Genomic DNA, 22,831 nt, shown 5'->3' on the forward strand with positions numbered 1-22,831 from the left:
CAACTTCCAGTTTCTGTCCATGAGGATGACATCCTGATTACTTTCATGACAAGGTAAGACTTTCCTTTTTTTGATAAATCTAATAGTTAAGGATATATTTGGTTCCCTGGGCTATCCCTTAGATGTGCTGCTATTACACTGCTGGATGACACACTTCACTCCACTGCTGTCTTTACTTTCTCTGTTCTCCATGTTTGTGTTTGTGATTATTGCTTCAATTAAACAGTTTTTTTTCTTTGTTTGTTTGCTTGTTTTTTTGGTTTGCTTTGTTTTTCTTCCCATGGAAACAACAGCTGAACCAATCTTTCTGAGTCTGTCTGTGTCTTTTTCTTGATCTCTCAAACCTCAGTCAGTTGAGGCAGATGGTCACTTGTTTGAGCCTGGTTCTGCTGGAGGCGTCTTATTTAAAGGGAGTCTAAACCCGACTCTAACCCGAACAGCAGAAACACTGTTACCTCTGTGCTCCTCAGGTTGGGGGGTTATGACGAACTGAAGATTTGACACAAGATAATGTTTACTAATTGACGTTTCATATTACTATTTGTATTGACAGTAAATAGATTTAAATCTGGATCTGAACTGGATTTTTGAATTTGACTTTTTTTTCTTTGTATAGCACACTGAGATGACTTTTGTTGTGAATTTGTGCTATATAAATAAACAGAACTGAATGTTTTGAATTGGTAAACACCCTTCCAAAAAAATCCCACAAAAATCACATGTGACTTTCACATGTGATCACATGTGAATCACATGGGAATCACATGTGAAAACATGTGATTTTTGGGGGGATTATGTGAATCACATGTGAAAAATGGGAATCACATGTGGAAATATGTGATTTTTTGGGGGATTATGTGAACCACATGTGGAAAATGGGAATCACATGTGAAAACGTGATTTTTGTGTGGATTATGTGAACCACATGTGGAAAATGGGAATCACATGTGATCACATGTGAATTTCGTGGGATTTTTTTGTAAGGGCACTTTAGGGTATGTGGGACAATTCAGATCATATCCATTTCATACACAGAGGGAAAACTGGATCCTTCCCATCTTTATAGTTTGTGCTCTTATAAGGATGATTATTCTACAGGAACCAGAGGTTTAGATTGAGTGTGCTGTCCATGGTGCTGAAACCTTTCAAACTTCCCCTTTTCTGCTGTCTGCCTCATTAGTTTGCTCCCAGAGTGCTATCTCATGCCACCCAATGATTGATATGCACCTGCCTGTGAAGGCTGGAATACACATGTCATAAAACCAGAGGAGAGAATTGCCATTTATTTTCTGTTGGCTCTGAGGCAAGCTTTATTTTATTTAACCCAATTCATAATGATACCTTGGATCAGGCATACATTTGCTCTGGATTTGTATGCAGAGGGTGAAAATAAGCGCTGGATCAAAGTTAAAGAAGGGATTCGTTTGATGATTTTATTTTTCCTGGAGGGCTTGAGTGATGACTTCCAGCTGATGCTCTTTTTTTATATGAAATGCATTTTGTAGAGAGGAAACAAGGGTTTTCAAATGACTTATCCTTGGCAATTTTTAGATTAATAAACCAGTCATAAGAATGATAAATACTTGTAAATTTTCACATTTTTATATATTACTGGAGCCCTGACTAAAAAGGCTTAAAACGGAAATAAATAACAGGAAGATAATTACTTTTTGAAAATAAAATTATACGGGACTCTGGCTCAAATGTATGGCGGTGACTTTAAAGCTATATCAAGCCAAATATGATTTAAGTGCACATAATGGCGCTATTGTGTTGTGAATCAACAGTGTTCAATGATTTCATGCCTTAATAAGGCGCGCTGAAGCCTTTAGGCCACAACAAAAACAGTGTTTCGCGAACAAGAGCTTCCGTTTCTATTTATTCAAAGTGTTGCATGCGATCCTGTCACCATGTGGTTTATTTTCGGCTCTTTTCGCCTTTGTCCGCCTTCTCATTAGCATTTCTCAGTTGTGGGTGTGATGATGAAAAGATCGCCGGCGCGCGGCGCGGAGACGCGCAGAGTTCCTGTGCGTTCGAAGAGGCACAGCTGCCGGCAGAAAGGGAGCGGCGGAAAAAGGAGACAGCAGAGCTCTACTGCAGGCGACCATTCCTTCACTGCTAGTAGCCACCTGCAGAAAACGCTTCTTTGCTAAAGGCTGTCTCCTTTTTTTTTTAATCGTCTCCCCAAGACTAAAGGTTCTCAATATGTGTCGGATTTAACGTCTCCACGGGAGAAAAAGGAATACCAGGCTTCTCTGGTGGATGTGGACATCTAAACTGTCTGTGGACATGGAAAAAATAGTACATTTATCCGTTTCTTTCCTTCTGGTTTTATGGGGACGCGCGCTTGGAGGCTCGCCCAGTGTTCAGATTGGTGAGAAGCCAAACATATTAGCTCAAGTGAAAAAAAAAACCCAAAACATTTAAACAGGGTTATGCATAAAATTGAGTAATTAGAAGCTGCTTGTACCTAAATATGTCATACTGTCCAAATATGTGCAAGTCTCACTGGCTTTTTTTGTGTGTCGATTTCAGGGGGACTTTTTCCAAGGGGCGCGGATCAAGAGTACAGCGCGTTTCGGGTAGGGATGGTTCAGTTTGGCACCTTGGAATTCAGACTGACGCCTCATATTGACAATCTAGAGGTGGCCAACAGTTTTGCAGTTACGAATTGTTGTAAGTCACGTTTATATTTTCAGTTTCTATCATGGTTTACAAAAGCTTTTACAATAATCATAAGAGCATGTCACCCACTAGGTGTTTTAATACCCTTAATGTACTTGCTGTTTGAATGGAAATGGTACGAGCTGTTTGGCTAATCTATATTCTCTTTGCAAAGACTGTGCCCTGGGTAGTTTAGGTTGAAGAGCGCTGAGCAACCAAGGGAAAGTTGGTTTCCACAGTAACAGTCATATGCATTTTCATTCTTTCAGATTCAGAGATCAAACAAAGAGTGAGATATAAATATCTTTCATGAGGGTTCTATCAAACAGGTGCCTTTCAAACCAAAAATGAAAAAAAAAATAAACCAACAAGAATCCTTTTGGATTGATCTAATGCCACTTTTCTGCTTCACAATGCATTATAATTACAATATTAAAAAAAGAAATCACACTTATAAATAACTACATCCATTCTATCTTTATATGATCGGGTTGTTCTCATGATTAAATCAGGCACACTTACTAAGACTTTTTATTTTCTTTTTGACTTTACTGATGTCACATTTTTTTCTTAGCTCAGAAGAATTGCTGTTCATCTATAGATGGATCCTACATACAGAAACAGACATGCTCTATGGCAGGATAATAAGGACTGATATGATGCGATTAATTAATAACTGATGCACTGAAAGAGTTTCAGTTGAAAACCTCAGCTGCGTTTTGGCCTCATTTAAATCATCACGTTTTATTAAACCATAAATGACACCTTTTTTCAGAGTTTCAATTGGATCTAATCATGCATTCCTTCCGTCAAAACCAGACAGCTTGTGTAGGATTTATTTTAAACTGCAGCAGCAAATGGGTCACTATATTTTGTACATTCATTAGACGGTTGCCAAGCGACTGCTGCTCTCAACAGTCCCTTAAACATAAATCAAACGCTTCTCATTGGTGCGCGCATTGCTCCAATCGATTGCATTACCATATAAAACCTTCCTGCTTGGAGACGCTCACTGCGTCCGACAGATCAGAGGGAGAGTCGTGTCCAGGCTCAAATGATTATTGTCCCCTGTTTTATTACAAGAACATGACTGCACTGCACACACAGCTGGGAAAAAAAAACATGTGTTAAGAGTTAAAAATGTGTATTATTAGCTATTTTTTATATCTACTGTCAAAAAAATACAGCAAAAACAAGACATAGGGTGTGTGCTTTCATCTATCTTGTCTTGTATCAGCTGTTTGGCTGCTTTTTGAAGAATGTCATTTTACCAGGCCATGTGAACCTGTTCAGGGTGAAATATGAATCATTTTTAAGTTTGCTTCTCTCTTCAACTGTGTGCGTGGGTGTGTGGGTGATCCATGGATATCAGTTACAAGATGCAAATCTGTGTTGAAAATTGCTTAGAATTACTTAAAAACTGGTTATCAGCTGTGATAAAAACCAGCCTATTCCTGACTTTATTAACTCACCTAACTTAGACTACTTTAGGTTTTAAATAATTCCTATAAATCACAATGGGAATAATGGCTTAGGTAAATATTACATATTATAATATTAATATTACTGAGGCACAAAGATATCCTTTTAGAAATGAACCTGGTTGTCACATCCATTTGATGTTCTAATAAAAAAAAAAAAAAATCAGTATACAAGAAACCATAAAATGCATGTTGGAAATATTTTGTTTAAGATAAATTAAGTAATTAAATGAGAGAACTGTGTGCATGATGGTGTATTGCAAGTGTTTGACTCAGTCAGTGACAAGCAGTGCAGAGGGTTAATCTCAACTTCTCCAGTGACTGTGCTTAGCTTGGATTATAAATACACCAATCGATTGATGCTGTAGTAATTTAAAGCCTGTCACCTGTTCTTACAGTCAACAGAAGCCCTTTTTGTGCATCTCCCATCAATATATCTGGTGTGTTTTTGTGAACTTTGTCTTTTTCATAATTGACTTCCTGAGTGGGTGTTAGGTGGAGGAGGGGTAATATTGGCTGTTGTAAAATGAAGTGAGAGGAGGGGGTGTGGAGGTTGGGGCTTTTAAAGCCAGTAGATGGCGGTCTGTCTCACCATCCACCTCCATCAGAAAATAACAGCCCCTAAACAGCACCACTTTGTCTTTTGTTAAAAGGTACTTTATGAAACAGCACTCAAGAGGGAATAAAAGGACAAATACTGAAGCACTTTTGTCACATAAAAGCAGAAAGAAATCTAAAAAAAATGTTCTGAAAAGTTGCCTGGTGAATAATTACATACTTCAAATTAGGGAAAAAGTGGTTTTTATCATTGGGATGAAAATGGAGAAATTAAAAGATAAAAATAAGGTTAACAACTGAAGGCAAAGAGAAATAATTTAATAGCAATTATCCCAAAACTTTCTTTGAAAGTATCATCTGCTACTGTATAAAAAGGGCACATGACTCATGACTGTTGCAAACACCTTTGTAAAGTTTGGAATTAAATGGAACTCATTGCAAAGTCAGAGATATGGAATGTTTTTTATGAATTAATAAACAAATTATATATATTTTTTCTCATATTGATGGGTAATGTATCCTTAAATTAAAAATTTGTGACCTGATGCAAACTAGCACTTTTGTTTAAAGAGCTCAAGTGACTGACAAATGCTCAAGTGTTAAAGTTGCTGACCATATTTGTTTACGTACACAGACTATGGCCAGCCTAATGCAGCTCAATTTGCAACTGTTTTAGGGGATTCAGCCAAGTTCATTGTTTACATTGAGTGTAGACCCACATTTCAGAATTGCATTAAATATATCTTGAAAACTACTGAAGAAAACTTGTTCAAAGTGTAAGATTTGATAAAGTTCAGGATAAAGTTTGTTTCTGTTTAATTTTATACTTTACAATGAATACTTTTAATTGTATTGTTATTTCTTTGCAATAAATAGTGAACACAGTGTGTGTACTTGTACCTCCCTGACTTGTGAAATTCTTGCTGCACTTGGCTTGCACAGGGACATACTTCATCAATGCAGGTTGTCAGAGTCAGTGGGAGGGAAGGTGACACATTTCTCCATCAATAACGGCTCATCTGGACAGACCTGCATCTGCTGCCAGCTCCACAGGAGTCATCCTGCACATGTAAATATGTGTGTGCAGGAATGCTGGCGCTCTGTCCACCCAAAGCAATAAATCCCAGAGTCCTGTTTGAATCGTTTGGATTGGAGCCACATCTTAAAACCTCAAAATGACACACACAACTTAAAACTATTTATCACAGTTAAAAGAGCCATTTTCATTTTTATATATTCATGATTTCATATATTTCATATGAAATATATGAAATCATATATCCTAGTATGAAGTATCTGAAGGAGTGAAAACATGCCAAGAAAAACAAAAAGAAAATCCCATATAGATGGCATTTCTATAAAATTTTATTTTAACAACTTAATTGACCTTTTCATCTTAGCTTTGTGTAACAACAGAAAGTGGAATGATGGATTATCGATTTTATAAAAGGTGGACATTTACCAGAATAGGAAGTTCATTTTGCCAAACTGCTTTATTGTGGCTACAAGCTTGTGATTTCAAGTCAGAGTGTTTCAGCTTGCTATTGCTGTTTCATTTTGTTTTTTATTCTTTATCCCCCACTGCTGAAGGCAAAGGGACAATAATGTTTTTACTGGTGTCTGTGTGTGCACGTTTGTTTGTCTCATGAATCATTGAACATTTTTAAATGAAGCTTTTAGAAAGTCATCATTGAATATACAACTACAACTGACTAATATTTGGAGTTAACCCAATTCAAGATGGCCTCCACAGCAAAGCAATCTTAACAAACACAAAAAAAGCTTTAGATATTAACCTAAAATTTGGTATGGCAGTAGCTGATAGTTGTTCACTGCACATACCCTGAGATTATGTGAGATTAAATTATTTTGTGCCGAATTTGAATTTTAAGGTTTGACCAAAATGGCTATAAGTTCTGCATTACTTCAAGGAATACTAAGTCATTAATTTATTGATTAATTTATTCATCTTTGACAGACAATAGGAGGGTGTCATAGGGAGTTTTATAATTTGAACTGTCAGTTTTATTTGTTGTATTTTTTCATTGTTGACATTTTTCAGATCCTGTTTTCTGAAAATAAATGCACAGGTTAAATGAAACTCCAGCTGCTTGTGGCTTCAGCAGAAAAAGCTGAGATGAAGGTCCAGCCCAAGTTTAATAAAAATAAGAGGGAAGACTTTAAAAATAAAATTACTCTTTACCTGAACTGCATTTAACTTTAGAAATGTCCTCTTTCTGAAAAGTCTGAGGCAATAAAATCTGGTTCTGATGAGCTTTGATGCATGAACCTTAAAAAAAAAAACATTTCATTGTCAGTCTTGATGTCGTGCAGCTACAGTTTACACTTTTGTCCCTGACAGTGAAAAATCACACCATCTTCGGCAACTTTTTAGTGATTTGGACAGTTGACACCAACATTGTATCATCAGCTTCACATTTTCCTAAATGGACAAAGAACTTGAACAAATTTAGCATTTCATTATAGAAAGTTTTATAGCATGGCAAGTTGTTAAATGATTCCCACCACAAAACAACATGATAACAGATAAATATTTGAACTTATTAAAGGAGCAAGGCTCAAAAATCAAAAAGCCAGGAAGCCTCTTTACTTTGTTAGTTTGTGCATCATTAAAGATGCTTAAATAGCTACTTGTTGTTGTTTTTTTGTTTTTTTTATGAACTCACTCAAAGTGTCAACAATAATTGTCTGACAACTGAAATTTAAAAAATCTATTTTTTTTATATTTTACAGTAATTTTACATTAAGAAAGAAATATTATTTTTACTTAAGTTTCCAAATCAGGATAGTATTTTTAATCAACTATTTAAACTATCGAATAGAACTGTGTTAAAATCAAATTTACTTTGGAGAGTTTAAATAATTTTCCACAAATGTGAAATGAAACATATTAAATGCATTAAACTATTTTGGACTGGATTGATAGAATCAGCACTAACAATGTAGAAATATATAAATAAATAAATTAAAAGCAAAAAACTATACTGTCTGTGGAAAAGCATGTATTTATTTTTAGATTATTGTGTCAAAACAAGTATATTTGGATGCATTTGCCTTTACACTTTTCGGGTGCTTGTGTAATATGCACTTTTTAAAACATTTCTGACATTAACTTTTTTTCAAGCAACACTTTTCTCTTCTTATAAAACTAAGTGAGGACTCTGAGGTCTTTGTCAGACATCTTTTAATTTAATACTTGAAAGTTCTTGTTTGTCATGGCTGAACATGTCAAACTATAATTTCACGAATTTAAATGTACACAGCTTTTTATGGATGCATGATTTCAGGGACCTGGCTGAGTGATCAAAAGTCGAAACCCTCCAAATACTTACCACAGAGAGTTGGTTATTGCCAGTTTATTGTTCACACTTAATTAAGTGCATTTCTGCCATTTTACAGAGAGCTGTGAAATAATAAATAGGTCTGGCAGCTTGCTGGTCAAAAAATGAGGCTAAAAACCCTCTGTGGATCTGAGGTTGCCCTGAATACAGGCCCTTATCACTGCGTCCTTCAAAATTTACCAGTCAGAGATATGGTGAGCTTCCAAAGTGTCCAGTGTTTTACTTTATCAGAGCTCAAATGTATTTTGGCCCTGAGCTCTGTATGTTCTCCACTGACTGTGGCTTGTATTTGTCAAAATCTAATTTGTACATAAACTAGAAGAGTGTAATAAAGTAAAATTTACCTCACCGTGTAGACTAACGAGATGAAGCACATCTGTGTGTTTCTTACCTTACAGTCAATACACTCCATAAATCAATTTTAAAAAACTAAACTTGTTAAGAATGTTAAAAACTTTGTTTAAACTAAGCTTAAGTTTCAGACCTATCTGGAAGTTGTGAAAAACATCAGACCTATTTCCTTCAAATATAAATTTCTGAGTCATGACAGATGCATTTTCTCAGTGTAAATAATTTCTGGCTCTTATATGTTTCAGGTTGTGCAGGACTCAACATGCATTAATACTTAATGAGTTTTCCTTACAAGCACTGACTGAAGAACAAAGTCATGTTTTAGTGCAGGGCAAAGAAATTGAAGTTCTTTTTCAGCATTTAACTCCGATATAAGTCAATTCAGTTTCATATAAATAGTCTCAATTTATGAGAGTCATCTCAGGGCACTTTATATAAAAAGCTAAAAAGTTCAATAGAAAATCTAGACATATACAGTCCATTTAAATCTAATTTATTTCAGTTAAATGAAAAAAAATACATCTACCTCACTGGAAACCAAATCCTAAAATGTTTAAAATAGTCCGATTTAGTGTGTTTGTATTTTTAAATTGCCAATTTGTAAAAGTAACATTGCTCTAAAAACAAACTGATTTAATTTAATCTTTCTTTCAGTTAATTCCCCTGCCCAGCGTTTCTGTAGGGAGACAGGTGACAGGAGAAAAGTCCTCCAGCGAGGCTTAGTGAGGGCTATCGCAACCAGCTTATTGTCAGCATTTGGATTTTACCTTTCCAGCAGAATAAGAGAAGGATGAGGGAGTCACCAAACAGACTGAAGGTCCCATTCTTTTACCGAGCAAGCATGTGGAACTGAAAACTCAATAAAAATTCTGCCTTTTAATCTAAAAGAAATTGGGTTTAGAAATCCATCAATCCATTGAGTTATTTCCTGTTAATGGTTCTCTGCACTTGAGCCATACAAGACAAAGAGATCCCCTTCACAGAGTACAGATTCTTATACTTCAAATTATGCAACCAAGATTTAATTTTTTTCTCTCTTATCTAGATGTCCCTTACCAGATTTATGATCTGAAAGATAAAATCTCAATTAGTGCAGCTGTGTATTAATCCTCAAAGCCTTGTACACTGACAACAGCGCTGAATCCAACCTATTTAATGTTCCAGTGTGTGATATTGTTAGGTTTTGAACAGTGGCTGTCACCTGAGCATGGGGTTAAATTCACCGTTTGATAAGACTCTGGCACGGAGATGCAGGGCAGATTATAAATGAGTTGTTTCTAAAGCTCAAGTTCATTGTGGTAAAAAAATAAACAATATGTCGTTGTTGCAAGAAAAATGAAGTTTCAAGGGGATTCAGTTTATTTCTAAGACAACCGAAGAACATTCCAGATGCCAGCAATTACCTTATGTCTAAAAACTGTTTTGGACAAGACTAACATGCAGAAAATATATTTAATAAAGTTGTTTTATTTGGCAAGTTGTTTTCATGTGAACATGTTTAAAGGGAGATTAAATTTAAACAAGTGTTTAGCAGTTGATGAGGCTGTTGTGACATTGAAGAATTATTGCAGGCATCCCAAAGATGTGTTTACTCAGAATGCCTTGAATTTTCATTAATTCAGAAAATAACCTTTTCTGCTGAGGAAGGATGCTGATTAGCATGCACAGAGGAGGATCTGTCCTTCCTATCGTTGTGGTGATTAAGATTTGATCCGGTTACCTTTTCTGCTCCTCCAGGGTTTTTTTTGTGTCAAACCTTTTAACATTTTAGGGCTTTTGGGGGTATGTGAGGGTTAAATAGTGGCATAAAAGATAAAAACTAAATTAGAAATATTAAATGAAAATAACAGGACAGAAGAGGTCTCTGTGATAAACCAGAGAGAGTGGAAAAGACTGGCTTTGTGTTTTCTGCTGGATGTAAAGTAAATATAAGAGGCATTCTTTAGACTCATTGTGTCCAGACCAAAGGAAACAAGTTCCCTTACCTTTCTGAGGCCTTTTTTTTTAACAAAATGTATCTTTGTCATTCCTCTAAACAGGCTTAGAAACCCTACAAAGACTGCTGATGGGCAAATTTTCTTTGTTGCTGGCACTTTTTTTTCTAGAGCTTCCTTAAACCAATTCATTTAGAGCTTTGATCCATTTACAGCATTTCCTTATGCTGTCAGCAGTCCTGTTAAGAGCTGTCTGTTTTCCAGACAATGCTATTGTTCTCTTGTAACAACTTGTTCTCTGATGCTTTGCCTGCTTAAACAAAAGGTCTCATCTGGCCTGTAGCCAACACATCTCAGCAGTTGTTGGCTTGTCAGTTACTTTTTCCACCGATATGCAGGGATTTTGTACGCATCTGAGTTGGAAACCATAAAACCGATGTTGCACACCCCATGTTAGACATTTTGTAATCTGATTTGTCTGTGTCAAGAATAAATTTAGCTTTTAACATGGTTAAGAATGGGGAAAGGAATATTATTATTATCATTAATGTTAATAATAAACATACCTAAAAGTAAGAAAATAGCATATTTCTAAGGTGAGTTGTTTAGTCGTTGTATGGTGCCTTTTGAGAGACCATTGTTTTGTGAATTTGGATGCTATATAATTAATCTTTTCTACAATACGTACGTAACACTCTGGTCCCATAAATTTTCCAGACTTTGTGTTACATTATAATGTTTTTTTTTTTTAGTTTACTGCAGTGTTTAGGTTAGGTAATGTTAGAAAGCTCTGAAAACCCAACACTGACAGCTGTCTGGAGTTCTGAGTGTTTATAAGTGATCCGTAACGAGAAGAACTTTAGTGATGTAGCAGAACTGCTGCCCTGCAGCTTTGATCTGCAGAAACCTTTGTCTTCATTCAAGTTGTTGTGTTTTTGCTCGAGGAGCGACTGTGGGTGGTTTATTTGATGCAACTTTCAGAAAGACACTGAGGCAAGAAGATTGAGAGATTTTTTTTTATGGACACATTTCTGCTTCGATTTTTATTGTTATTTTTTTTTTATCTTTTTACACCACAAAGTTTTATGTGTAGGGTCTTAATGATTTTTTAATGTTTTTCTTTCTCTCTTTATTAAGATTTTATTTTTATGTATAGTTTTTGTTTATGATGATGCTGTTCTGTTCAGAAATAAAATACAATTATACATAGCACAAAATAACCGGAAATAAGCTGAATATTAGTTCCCACAACTGCAAACCAAAATGGTTTTCAGTTTAGTCAAACTAAATGTTAAAATACAGGAGTAAAATGCAAACAACAACAACAACAACAAAAAACAAGATATGCAAAGAACAAATACATGTTAAGATAAAATACAGTCACAACATCAAATCATCAGGTCTATTTGGGTCTTCCAAAACTTTAGAGTCAAAAACCAAAGAAAACAGATGAGTCTGAAGCAGAAATTCAAAAGGCTCAACAGCCTCAATGGTCTGTATATGGAGAGATAAATTATTTCACAGGTCTTGAGCAGCCATTAGATAGTGAAAGTATAAAAGAACAACTTTTATTTTTTTATTTTTTTATTTGTATTTGCAGTGAATAAAATTGAATATTTTATTTCTGGCACTGATGTGACAGCTGACAGGAAAATGAGCTCAAATAAACTCTTGCAGCTTTTGATATCGCAGGTATCAGTCACAAATACAGCATGAACAGATGGTTTTAGAAGGATTATTCCACATTAACAGAGAAACTTCTTGAGACTTTATTGAGGGGGTTCGCTGATACAAGCATGAGGAGTGCTTGAGATGTGACAGATTAATACCTGTCATGTCAGGAGGCAATATATCATGATTTTATTCTTTACTAACAGTTAAAAAGTTATTCTAGCAGTAATCTAAAGTGCTGTAAATATGCACAATAAGTCTTTTGTGTTTCTAAAAATATGTTTTGTTTGGATATTGGCTGTTGTTTTCACTCTGGATGAAGATGAACTGGCCTGCTTAAAAATTATTTACAGAAAATAAACAGTATTTTAACATCAGGTTTTATAAAAATGAGGGCAAATTTGGGGTTAGATGACAGATTTCCAGCAAAATCGTGAGATTGTAGTTCTAGAAAACATGATGTCCATACAAAACAAACCATTTGTCTGACTTTTTGTTTCTTTCGCTATGCTAATCAGAGCATTTTCCTTATTCTTATTCCACATACTGTAAAGGAATTATTTTATTTGTTGACTTGAACTGAGAAGGCTGCCACTGGGAGCCTCTGGATTTGTTGTCATTGTGCCAACCTGCACACAAAAGATGCAGATAAAGTCTTAATTCTAAAACTGTGCATTAAAGCAGTGTAAGTGTTCGGTGTTGTTGGATGTTACAACACAAACAGAAGTCAAAAACCAGAGCCGATTTCAAGTTTTTAACAAAATGGCCATAAATCAGTACGCTAAAATACTTTTTTTTGTGAAAAACAAAACTAATGCAACTGATTATGGCCACCCAAGAGGTGAAATCATGAACAGCTCCATCAATTTCAAGTTTCAATTTAAAAAAACACACATCACTCATCACATTTTCAGCCATAAAACCAACCACGTATGTCAGGACAAAATCATTAAATCTGCAATGACATTGACAATTATAGACAAATAAGACAACAAACAAGACAGAAACATGACAAGGCAAAGAGAGATAGGATTTCAGCCAGCCAATGTGTCAACAGAAACAAGGTCAGCACCCAAGTCCCCTGGCAGGAGCAATCACTGTGTGGGACAAAAACTGACAGAGAGGACAAACAGACACATAGATATACACTGTTCGAGAAAAAAGATCAGCCAATCAATTCGTCCAATCAAAACAGCCACTATTCAGAAAAGTTGGGCATAAAAGCATAACAGACATCACAAGCAATACACTGCCATGTATACAACCCTGGAGATGGCTGCCTTCCAAGCAAATATTTGTAAGTCACAATGCAGTGTTCTGTGAAAACCTCAAGTTTTGTTTAGTGTTATGTCTGCTCAACAAAGCAGCGTTCTGTGTAATGGAGTGGCTGTCAAAAATAGTCAAATTTGCATGAAAATCTCTCAAAGTGAGGAAGACATCAAATGCTATGAAAGGAGTGCAGCTGCGACCTCAGTGGTCCTTTTTGATGCTCTCTTTTACGGTTGAAAGCCAAGGCCTCCGGAAGGTCACAGCTTTAGTTGGCTTCCTCTTGACGATGGAATATTATGTATCTTTTTTTTTGGGACACATATTGCTGGCACCGTTTCAAACTGTGTAAGCCATGACAAAGACACAATGTCAGAAGTGCTTTAAGTAGTGCAGAGGAGCTTGTGTGTTAAAACGAGGCAACTCTCAGGAGCTGCAGTATTCCTCTCAGTAGAATTCTCCATGCAGAAGACAAATAACATGCGTCTCATCCTTTCAGTTTTGAAATTTATAAATGTGTAATTATGTTGTATCTCTTGTTAACCTCATTATTACAGAGTTAAACACTGCAGTATATTGTTAAAGCTTGAGATAATTTTACATTAAATTAGCCATTTAATACAAGTGAATGCCCCCAGTTTTAATGTTTTGCAAGTGCATTTAATCAGCTAACTGGAGGTTTCTGGAAATCTTGGCAGACTTTCAAGTTGAACTGAGAAGACAGATGGTTTAAAGTCCTTGCAGGAAATTCATGTTTTTTCCAGGTTAGGACACTACCAAGCCACAAAAAAACACCCACATTAATGTTACTTTTATGCATGAAAAATTTACCAAATGTTAAAAAAAAAAATGTAAACTGAAATTGTCATTGATTGCAAGGTTATTCTAAAACATTTACCTTGTACTGTAATTTGTACTTAATGAAAATAAAATAAATAAATTGCTGTTATGGTAGTCTTTAAGAGGATGCAAGAAAATAGAAGTATTCATTTCAGCTGAAGCAAGTGAAAGCAAACACAGGATCACCTGTACTCACATGTCTTTGCTCACCTCTGTGAGCTGATTGCTGCTTATCTTTAGTAAACACAGAATAAATGGTTGCCATGGCAGCGGGTCCTTCAGCTCCTGATTAAAGCTCTGTTTTTATCGACGTACCTAATTTTGTTCTGGCAGGTTCCAAGATCATTAAAGCGCAGAACGGCAGACCTAAAGTCTGCATTGGTATTTCCACTAAAGGTCAGTGAACATACGATAGGTTTTATAACAGGAGGTAGATGAAATGGGAGCAGAGTTGCTGTGTGTGATGAATGTGCTAGCTTTGCACGACCATCCTGGTCGAACAGTTCTGTATCATCAGGGTACAGCACTTAGTTATGTTGTTGGAGTATTTCAATAAACACTTGAAATTAGCTTTTACAGAAATGCAGCTTTTTATTTATTTATTTTTTGTAACACCAGACATTCACATCTTTGATCATCTTACCTTAAAACTGCTTTTTTATACCAGCTGGTTCAATCAGGTTTTAGTGAATTAAAATTAATGTACAAATGCTCCAGTGATTTTTTTTCTAAATAGGGATCTTGGCCTGAATTAGAATGAAATACCCCGACATCTTTTATTGAGAAAAAAATAATCTTGGACACAAAACTAACATCCTTCTTATTTGGTGAATGAGATTCATAAAATACATTTTCTACTTAGAATAAGGCATAGGTAAACCTATTTTTTGCAGGTATGTTTTTAAATTGTTGGTCTATTTCCTTTTTTGTTTTATAATTAATTAGTTAAGTAAATACAGTAATGTCATTATACTCAGATTTTATCGCCCATAATGGCTACAGAAACTCAGCTTAGATCCTACTTGACTACAAATTGTTCTAAGATAAGTCTAAAGGGTTTTTTGGAATATTTATAGTCAGTGGAAGTTCTCTCAAGTACTTTGACTTAATTGATTTTTTTAATTAATTCTGTGATAAAATACCAAACCCTATGGGGTGTACACTGGAATCATCTCCAGCTTCCCTACATCCCTGACCACGATATAGCATGAACAAACAAAGACTTTATTTATTTTTTATTCAACGATTTGTTATGTGGCTTCACAGATTCGTGGATGTTTCTGCAACTCATAAAATGTGATGTTTTATTATTTGTTATGTGATCTGAATGTTTATTTTTGTTTACCTTGAAATAAGAAAACGATCTGTAAATACCTGTAGGTGTACAGCCATACCATATTTCAAGAAAATGTCTCAAATTGAGTGATTATTGGTGGAAAAAAGGGAGAAAAGTCAATTAGTTTGGTTTGTTAATGAAGATTAAGACTTTCACCCAGGAGATCCAAAGTCACCAACTTTCAGACTCAGTATTTTAACATTCCTTTTGATTTGTAACTTTCCTACATGTCCACTCACAGTTTGGTCAGTTTTAGGGATTATTATCTACCTTGTAAAATTTAGTGAATGAAAATATTTTCTTTAAGTTAAACAAGTAAACACACAAAATAAAATAACCAGCAACGACAAGAAAAAAACTGCGTCTCAAGCAGAACAAATTTTGGTTCTGACATGTAGTAACTTAAAAATTAAAACAATTTCTGCCTTTCAGCATGATTATTTTTAGAGTTCTGTGTATCCCACACTCTGCTGTGATACTGAGCTGAATGTAGCCACAGCCGCCAGCAGACTTATTTTGTCATTAACTGCTACAGATAAGGAATTTAGCCCATTTTTGAAGCGCCACACAAAAACACTCCTGACTCATAAAGATAAAGCTACAGCTATCGGAAAAGTGTGTAAAGCAACAAAAGTACGATTGTGACCAAACAGTTAAATGATAGCACACGCGAACAGTGTTTGATATGAAGACGTTCATTGGTATCTGTTCTTGTGGAATTTCCATCCTCCATCCACCGTCAGAAAGGCCCCCAGGAAACAGGTCAGTGAACAAAAGCACAGAGGGGAAAACGGGAGAAAAAGGGAACGAGAAATGAGACGAGGGGGAGCCAGAAGTTGATAAGAACTGAGCTGCACTGTTCTTCTGTAGACCAGCTGCCGGAAGAGCTGCTCAGAGGCAGACAAAAACACTTCCCAGTCGTATCGGCCATTCAGAAGCATGACTGAGAGCTGTCGCCAAGGCAACAGCCTGCAGTGCTCTGCTGTGAGTGCTCATATCAACAATGACAGTTTTTCAATTATTTTTTTTTTTAGGTCATAAAAAAACAAACATGTACATAACCCTTTACAGATGTGACTGTAGGGTTTATATGAAATAAGTATCTCCAGAAGCAGAATAAAAAACACAGTGGAGGTGGATCAAAGCTAATTTGTTGATAACAGTTGTTTTGTAAAAATGATGACATTTTTAAGGCTTGTCAGTACATGAAATTATGCATCATAGGTGAACAGCCTTTGCTGTGTGGAAAAAGAACATTACTGGAATATGTTACCTTGGTAACAGTCGCCAGAGGGAATGAAACCTGATCACGCTGCAGACTAAGCTTTTAGAAGTTATAAAACACTATCCATAAATCTGACACGTTTTATTTGCTTTCTGTATGTATAACCGTTCCCATTCTGGTGAAACAAAGTTATGGACTTGAACCCGGTGAAAATATTTGAGAGTTACATCATTAGTAAGTGAGCTGTGGGCTCAGTAGAATAGGTATTTATTGAAAGCGGATGATATGATGTTCTCAGAATTGTTCTAGTCTCAGAACCTTGAATCAGACAAATCCTTTTTTTTATTTCGGAGGCATATTGATAAGCTGGTTAACGCCAGAAAGAAGAGACTGTGAAAAATCATCTGTCCTGTCCTCAATGAATCTGGTATTAAATGATTTCAAGCTGCCTCTAGCTAAACTGCTACGACTCCAAAGTCATGAAAACTGGACAAAAAATATTTCATAAAGTAAGAAACAAAATCAGCACAATATTTTACTCATATCAGTGTTTAATGTGTCCCTAAATTATGAATTTGTAAGCAAAATTTGTGACTGGATGCCAACTACCAGGTGTGTTTGTTCACTCAAGGAAACAATCGGAGTGACTGTAAATAGATCAAACTCATCAGCTACATTTGTTTCCTCAGACGGGTGACTCCAGCTTCCAAGTTGTTTTCAGTGGATTTGAGCTGACATGCGTTTACATTGAGTGTGGACCCGCATTTCAGAATTGTGTTCAATATTTCTGGAAATTGGGGTTTGAAATTAGCCTACTGCAGTAATCTCTTTCAAACGGCATCATTTGATATCGTTCAGGATACCATTTTTTATGTTTGAGTTCATGCTTTTGCAAGGAAAACCGTTACATTGTTAAACGAGCAGAAGGACTGATGAATCCTGATGATTTAAGACAACTAATGCTTGAAGAATGTTGGGTTTAAACCTGAATTTTGTTTTTCCATTTTTCCGGGTATTGACTTTTAATAAGGAAAAAACATTTTTAGACTGATTCATAAAGATGGTTTTAATTTTACTTATTGCATCAATTTTCTTTGTCGAAGTAAAAAAGCTTTTTAGCCGTTAACAGGTTTAAACTGTTTTATGACTGAAGGTAAACATAAATATGAAAGACCTGGCAAATTTATTTTAGTAACCTTTTATTTATAAATAATCTACTGCTTTGACAATCAAGACACTTCAGTATTGAGATTGCTATTTATTCTAATCCACTGTAGGTTTACAGTTGAGCTAAATTAATCAGATATGCAGTTTATGGAGGTGAGAGAAAGAGGCATAAAGACAACTTCATATGTTCATAAACAAACATAAACAATCAATTTTGATAAACACTTTTAACCTGGAGATATTTGTTTTACCTTCTCGGAACCAACCTAAAGAGACTTAAACACCCAGTTCATCAAAATAAGGCAAATAAAAGCATTGCTAAAATAATTTACCGAAGAAATAGTATACAAATAAAAAACAAACCTTAAAAGGACAGTCAAGAAGAAAAAATCCTAAGTCCTGACAACCATCTCTCCCATGGAAAATGAAACAAAAAAGAAAAAAAAAAAGAGGCTTGAAGTTCTCAGAAGTTTATATAAAGAGGTGACAGAAACACTTAGCTCTTTCAGAAAGCCTTTTAAAAATATCCAAGGTCAAAATCTGCTTGTGCAACAATTACAGTAGTGACAAAGTTGCTGCAGGTCTTCTGGGTTGTTGGCTTTAAGCTGCCTCACCAACTGGTGACAGATCAGTTTTACATAAAAGGTCCCAAACTCTCTAGGGGTTTTCTCTTGGTGAGAACACAGTGCTGAGGGAGAGGATGAGATATGTAACCGTCAGTTCTGTTAGCTGTGACTGGACTGCTGATGATCACCACCAAAGAGACGTGTGGTGTGTGTGAACATGAGTTTGTGTGGCGGACTCATGCATCATTTTACCGAAGCACTGGGCTTGTGTTGGTCTTTTGTAAAAGATCTAAAGAACTTAATATACTGTAAATATCCCCAAAAAACATTTTCTGGATCAGATCTTTATTTTGTAAATGATACATCAAACATGCTATAGAAGTGTTATATATGATATAGGTTCGTAACAGTTTAATTATGACCAAGCTTTTGGTCTCCACTTAGAAGGTATGGGTCAATTAAGTTTACAGTTTACAACAAAATGCCCAAAAAAGGATCCTTCATCTTGTCTGAAAATAACATCAGAACAAGGATTTCTGTTGTCAGCTAAAGTTGGTCAGTTCAATAATTGTTAATTGATGCAAGTTTCATCTTTGATCAGCAATGGAGCGCTTGTGTAAACAGTGGAAGAGCAGCAGAGGTGCCACCAGAGACAAAGTGGTGAAAACGAGGTCATCTAATTGGGGCAACTAAATATATTTAACAGGGAACACCTTCTCCTTGGGTGATGATAATGTTCCAGAGTCCTCGCTGTACGGATGGATAATGAGTTGATAAGAATATAAACTTTGATGACCACAGGTTTGAGTTTTGCTGATGCAGCTGTAGTGCAAATGATGTGCATGACTTCTTATTTGGGTTATCAGAAGAAATTACAAGTTTGCTCTAACTTCAGTCAAATCTAACATAACTGCAAAATATTCAAGTTGTTTTCTATTAAATGCTGAATAATTCTTTAAATTAGCTCACTAATCAATATTTTTTATTGAAAGCTGATGGGCAGCATATAGCTTTTTAATTTAAATTTGTTATTTTATTTTATACATTTATAATACAACTTGGATATTTGGTAAGCAACAGTAAAAGATTTCAACTGTTTACGGATGTTTTACCATTTAAATAATGTGTCTACATTAAATGGGTTGGTAAGAAAAAATGAAAAAACTGCAACACTCTAAATGTTAACATTTCATCCACGCAGACTTTCTACTTTATGTCTTTATGACAAATGAGTCAATTTCTTTCTAAATATTCCAGTGCAGAAAGAAACAGCGTATCCATCTTTTCTTGCACACTTTTTGAAAGCGATATCTGTTGCAATCATTTGTTTGGTTTTGCTTTATATGACATTGCAAAGGCACCTGAATAAATCTAAAACATAGGGCAAGAGTTTGTTGTTTTGTTTTTATATGAAAAGTAAAATTATAGCTTGCTTTATGTTTACACCATCCTTGCCACGCAGCTATTTTGGAATAACACATCTGAAACATAAGGAAATTCTAACTTGATATTATGCACCGTTGTCTGCAACCACAATGTTGGGATTACAAGTCCCCAAACGAAAATGTATTTATCTTTCTTGCACACTTCTTTAGATAAAATGGAATTTTTTCTTTCTTTCATCTTATCTTTAATAACAGAATCAGAAGAGGGAAAAGTGGCTTTGTGCTTCAGGCCCAGGAGAGGACAATATAAGATTAAAAAAAAACAACATTTTGCTCGTGGTGCCTAATTAGAGTGACCTCGTCAACACTAAAAGATTTATCTGGTCTTTTCTTTCCTCTGTGTTCAAAGGGGAATTTCTGGGGATGAATATTTGCCAGTTTTACTGAAAAGCAGTCAAATGTGACAGAGGCTTAATGGCTTTTCTACAGTCCTCACTGTTGCCAGAAGTTACTATTTGTGATTGACTTTTCTTCCCTAATTAAACATTTCTAAATGTATTTGTAATAAAGCAAAAAAGTAAAAAAAAAAAAAAAAAACTTTACATTTTTAGCATTTTAAATCCACTTTAACTCTAAACACTTGCTACTCAGATGAAAGGGTCTTGCTTCTGGTTGTGAATAACCCTGTTTGGTAGGAATATTGTCAAACCGTATGCTCTGGTACTATCTGCAGCAAAGTCATAGGGATACTGAGTCTCTGAGCATGAGCGTAGTGCATTTTAATCCTGCACAAAGTCAGCAAGCAAACCACCAAAGAAGAAGACATCAGACAGCTGTGATACATGCGTGTTAGCTTCCAGATTCAGTTGTGTTATTTTATTTTGTTCAGATATGCAGTCATATTGAGAGACTGTTGCCTCTTTAAAAAGAAAATTTGCTCGAATCCAAAAGTGACTACATAACAAAACTAAAACACACTTTAAAGCAACAGATTTTCTCCTGAATGAGTTTACACTAAATGATGCATTAGTGTAAGAGGATCATTTTGTTGTAGTTGGTCTCTTACGTTTTGTTTTGTTTTGTTTTTATTGATATTATTGTCACTATCATTATATTCTGTTTTCATCTTGGGCAGTACAAAATAACAAACACCCTGTAAAAGTGACAGAGTTGGCAACAGGAAGCTAATTTCCCTCCATCGTCCCTAGAAAGAAGTAAAATATAAATGTTTCCAAAAGCAGCACGACCAAGGGTGAAAAAAAATAATAATAATAATAAAGTTTATAAAGGTACCTGTCAGAACATCCTTATACTATTATATGAGTGAGCTAAAACAAGAAACTCAAACCAGAAGGGATTTTTTAAAAAGTGTTACTTTCATGTATAAAAGCAGATCTGAGTCTTTTATCTATACGCAGTTTAGTTCAGTTGCCTCTGATTTCAAAAAGGCTGCCCCCTTGATTTGGGGAAATTATTGTTCTTCGTGACAACAGATCAAATTGGGATCAAATCTTAATCAAACTGTCTTAGATAAAAAATATAATAAATCTGCATTTTAAATAATAGTCTCAACAATCAAATTGTGTGGTGGCCAAGTGTTACAGATAAAAACTTTGTTATAATTCAATTTGATTTTACTTTGACTCGAAAAAGGATTATAGCAACAACTCTCTGATGAGCAACAACTGTAGCCTGAATTAGTTTGACTAATATTTAGTAAAACACACTTTGAGAGAAAAAACTTGAGATGATAGTAAAATAGCAGCATCCTATTTATCTTTCATGTTTTCTTATGTTTAAAGATAAATCTGTCCAGACAAAACTTTAAAACTACCTAAAATTTAAACATTTTTGTGCAATGGTTTGTTCTTGTCAACTTGTCATTGCAGTTAATTCAAATAAATCAAATCAAAGCAAATCATCTGTAAGATTTCATTATCTATAATTAGATCCGTGTAGTTTTGTCGCCACTGACATAATTTATGTGAACTAGTTTAACATCACCAGAGGTGGTTCTACTGCTGTGAAAGGTTTTTCTCTCTTTATGTCAAAATTAGTAAGAACTTAAGATGCATGAATGCTTGTACTGAACAAGGTTTGTCACTTTTACGTCTCTCTGTTGGACAGGTTTGATGAGGTCTGCATTTTTTGATGTTTTGATGAGAAAAGTCACCGAGGTTTGAAATTAGAAGAAAAAAAAGGGTGTCTTTGTATGGGGCCTTCGCTTCAAAGAGTTTAAAGTGTTAGGAAACTTTGAATTAAAACTGTAAAAAAAAGTCACAACTTTACATCCTTGTTTTATATATTTTGTATTCTTCAGTGATGAACTCAAACTCACTAAATGATAATAAAAAAGAACTATTGTAATAAAATCAGTGATCTTTTTAGCAGAGAGTTATTTAGTACCTCAGGTTCTTGTTGCAGATGTTAGTTGGTTTAGTAATGTGGAAATTCACCATGTTAGTGTAACATATCACTAATGTGAGTCAAGTGGACAACAAATACAAAACTTTCATCAAAAAGAAGGAAGTTAAGCTAATTATCTCACATATTCTGTCCTTTCAAGATTACCTAAATCATGGTGGCAGAAAAAGTCTGTAAACCAGAAATGCTGTCTATACAAGAGATTTGCAAAGAAGAAATTTTCTTTCTCATTCTTAATTTTATTTTAGGATTTTAGTAGCTGCTCCATACTGGCATTAGATTGTTTAATTAAATTATTTTTTTTATAGTTTAAGAAAGTGTTTTGATCAGCAGATACAACAATCGAGAATCTAAACATTGCCTGCTGCTTGGCTCACTTTATCAAATTCAGAGTTTTATTTAACTTCAACCCAAACTTTATTTGAAAGGTGCAAAATAAATGACAACATGAGAAGGATTTTGGTTAATAAAACATTTTGTGACGTTAAACACTGTTAACATGAAACTGAAATCATTGAAAAACTTGATTGTACAATTGTTGAAACATTTATTTCAGACAAACAGGTTGAAAATCCAGACTTTCAAGTAAATTTCCTGATAA

At 35.0% G+C, this 22,831-nt stretch overlaps 1 protein-coding gene across 5 annotated transcripts in view; it reads left to right on the top strand.

Moving 5' to 3' along the window:
* The first annotated feature begins 2,002 nt into the window (after positions 1-2,002).
* The window catches only part of gria2b (glutamate receptor, ionotropic, AMPA 2b), a 42,476-nt gene continuing 21,647 nt past the window's right edge, over positions 2,003-22,831 (top strand). For 4 of the 5 annotated variants that reach the window (XM_017417452.3, XM_017417449.3, XM_037977437.1 and 1 more), the window contains exons 1-2: positions 2,003-2,374; positions 2,536-2,676. In XM_017417452.3, coding sequence (XP_017272941.1) covers positions 2,263-2,374; positions 2,536-2,676 — 253 coding nt within the window. In that variant the 5' untranslated portion in view covers positions 2,003-2,262. The remainder of the gene's footprint in view (positions 2,375-2,535; positions 2,677-22,831) is intronic. The other variant, XM_017417448.3, reaches the window with a different exon arrangement.

This window comes from Kryptolebias marmoratus, linkage group LG9 (assembly GCF_001649575.2).
Source record: "Kryptolebias marmoratus isolate JLee-2015 linkage group LG9, ASM164957v2, whole genome shotgun sequence".
NCBI classification, from domain to species: Eukaryota; Metazoa; Chordata; class Actinopteri; order Cyprinodontiformes; family Rivulidae; genus Kryptolebias; species Kryptolebias marmoratus.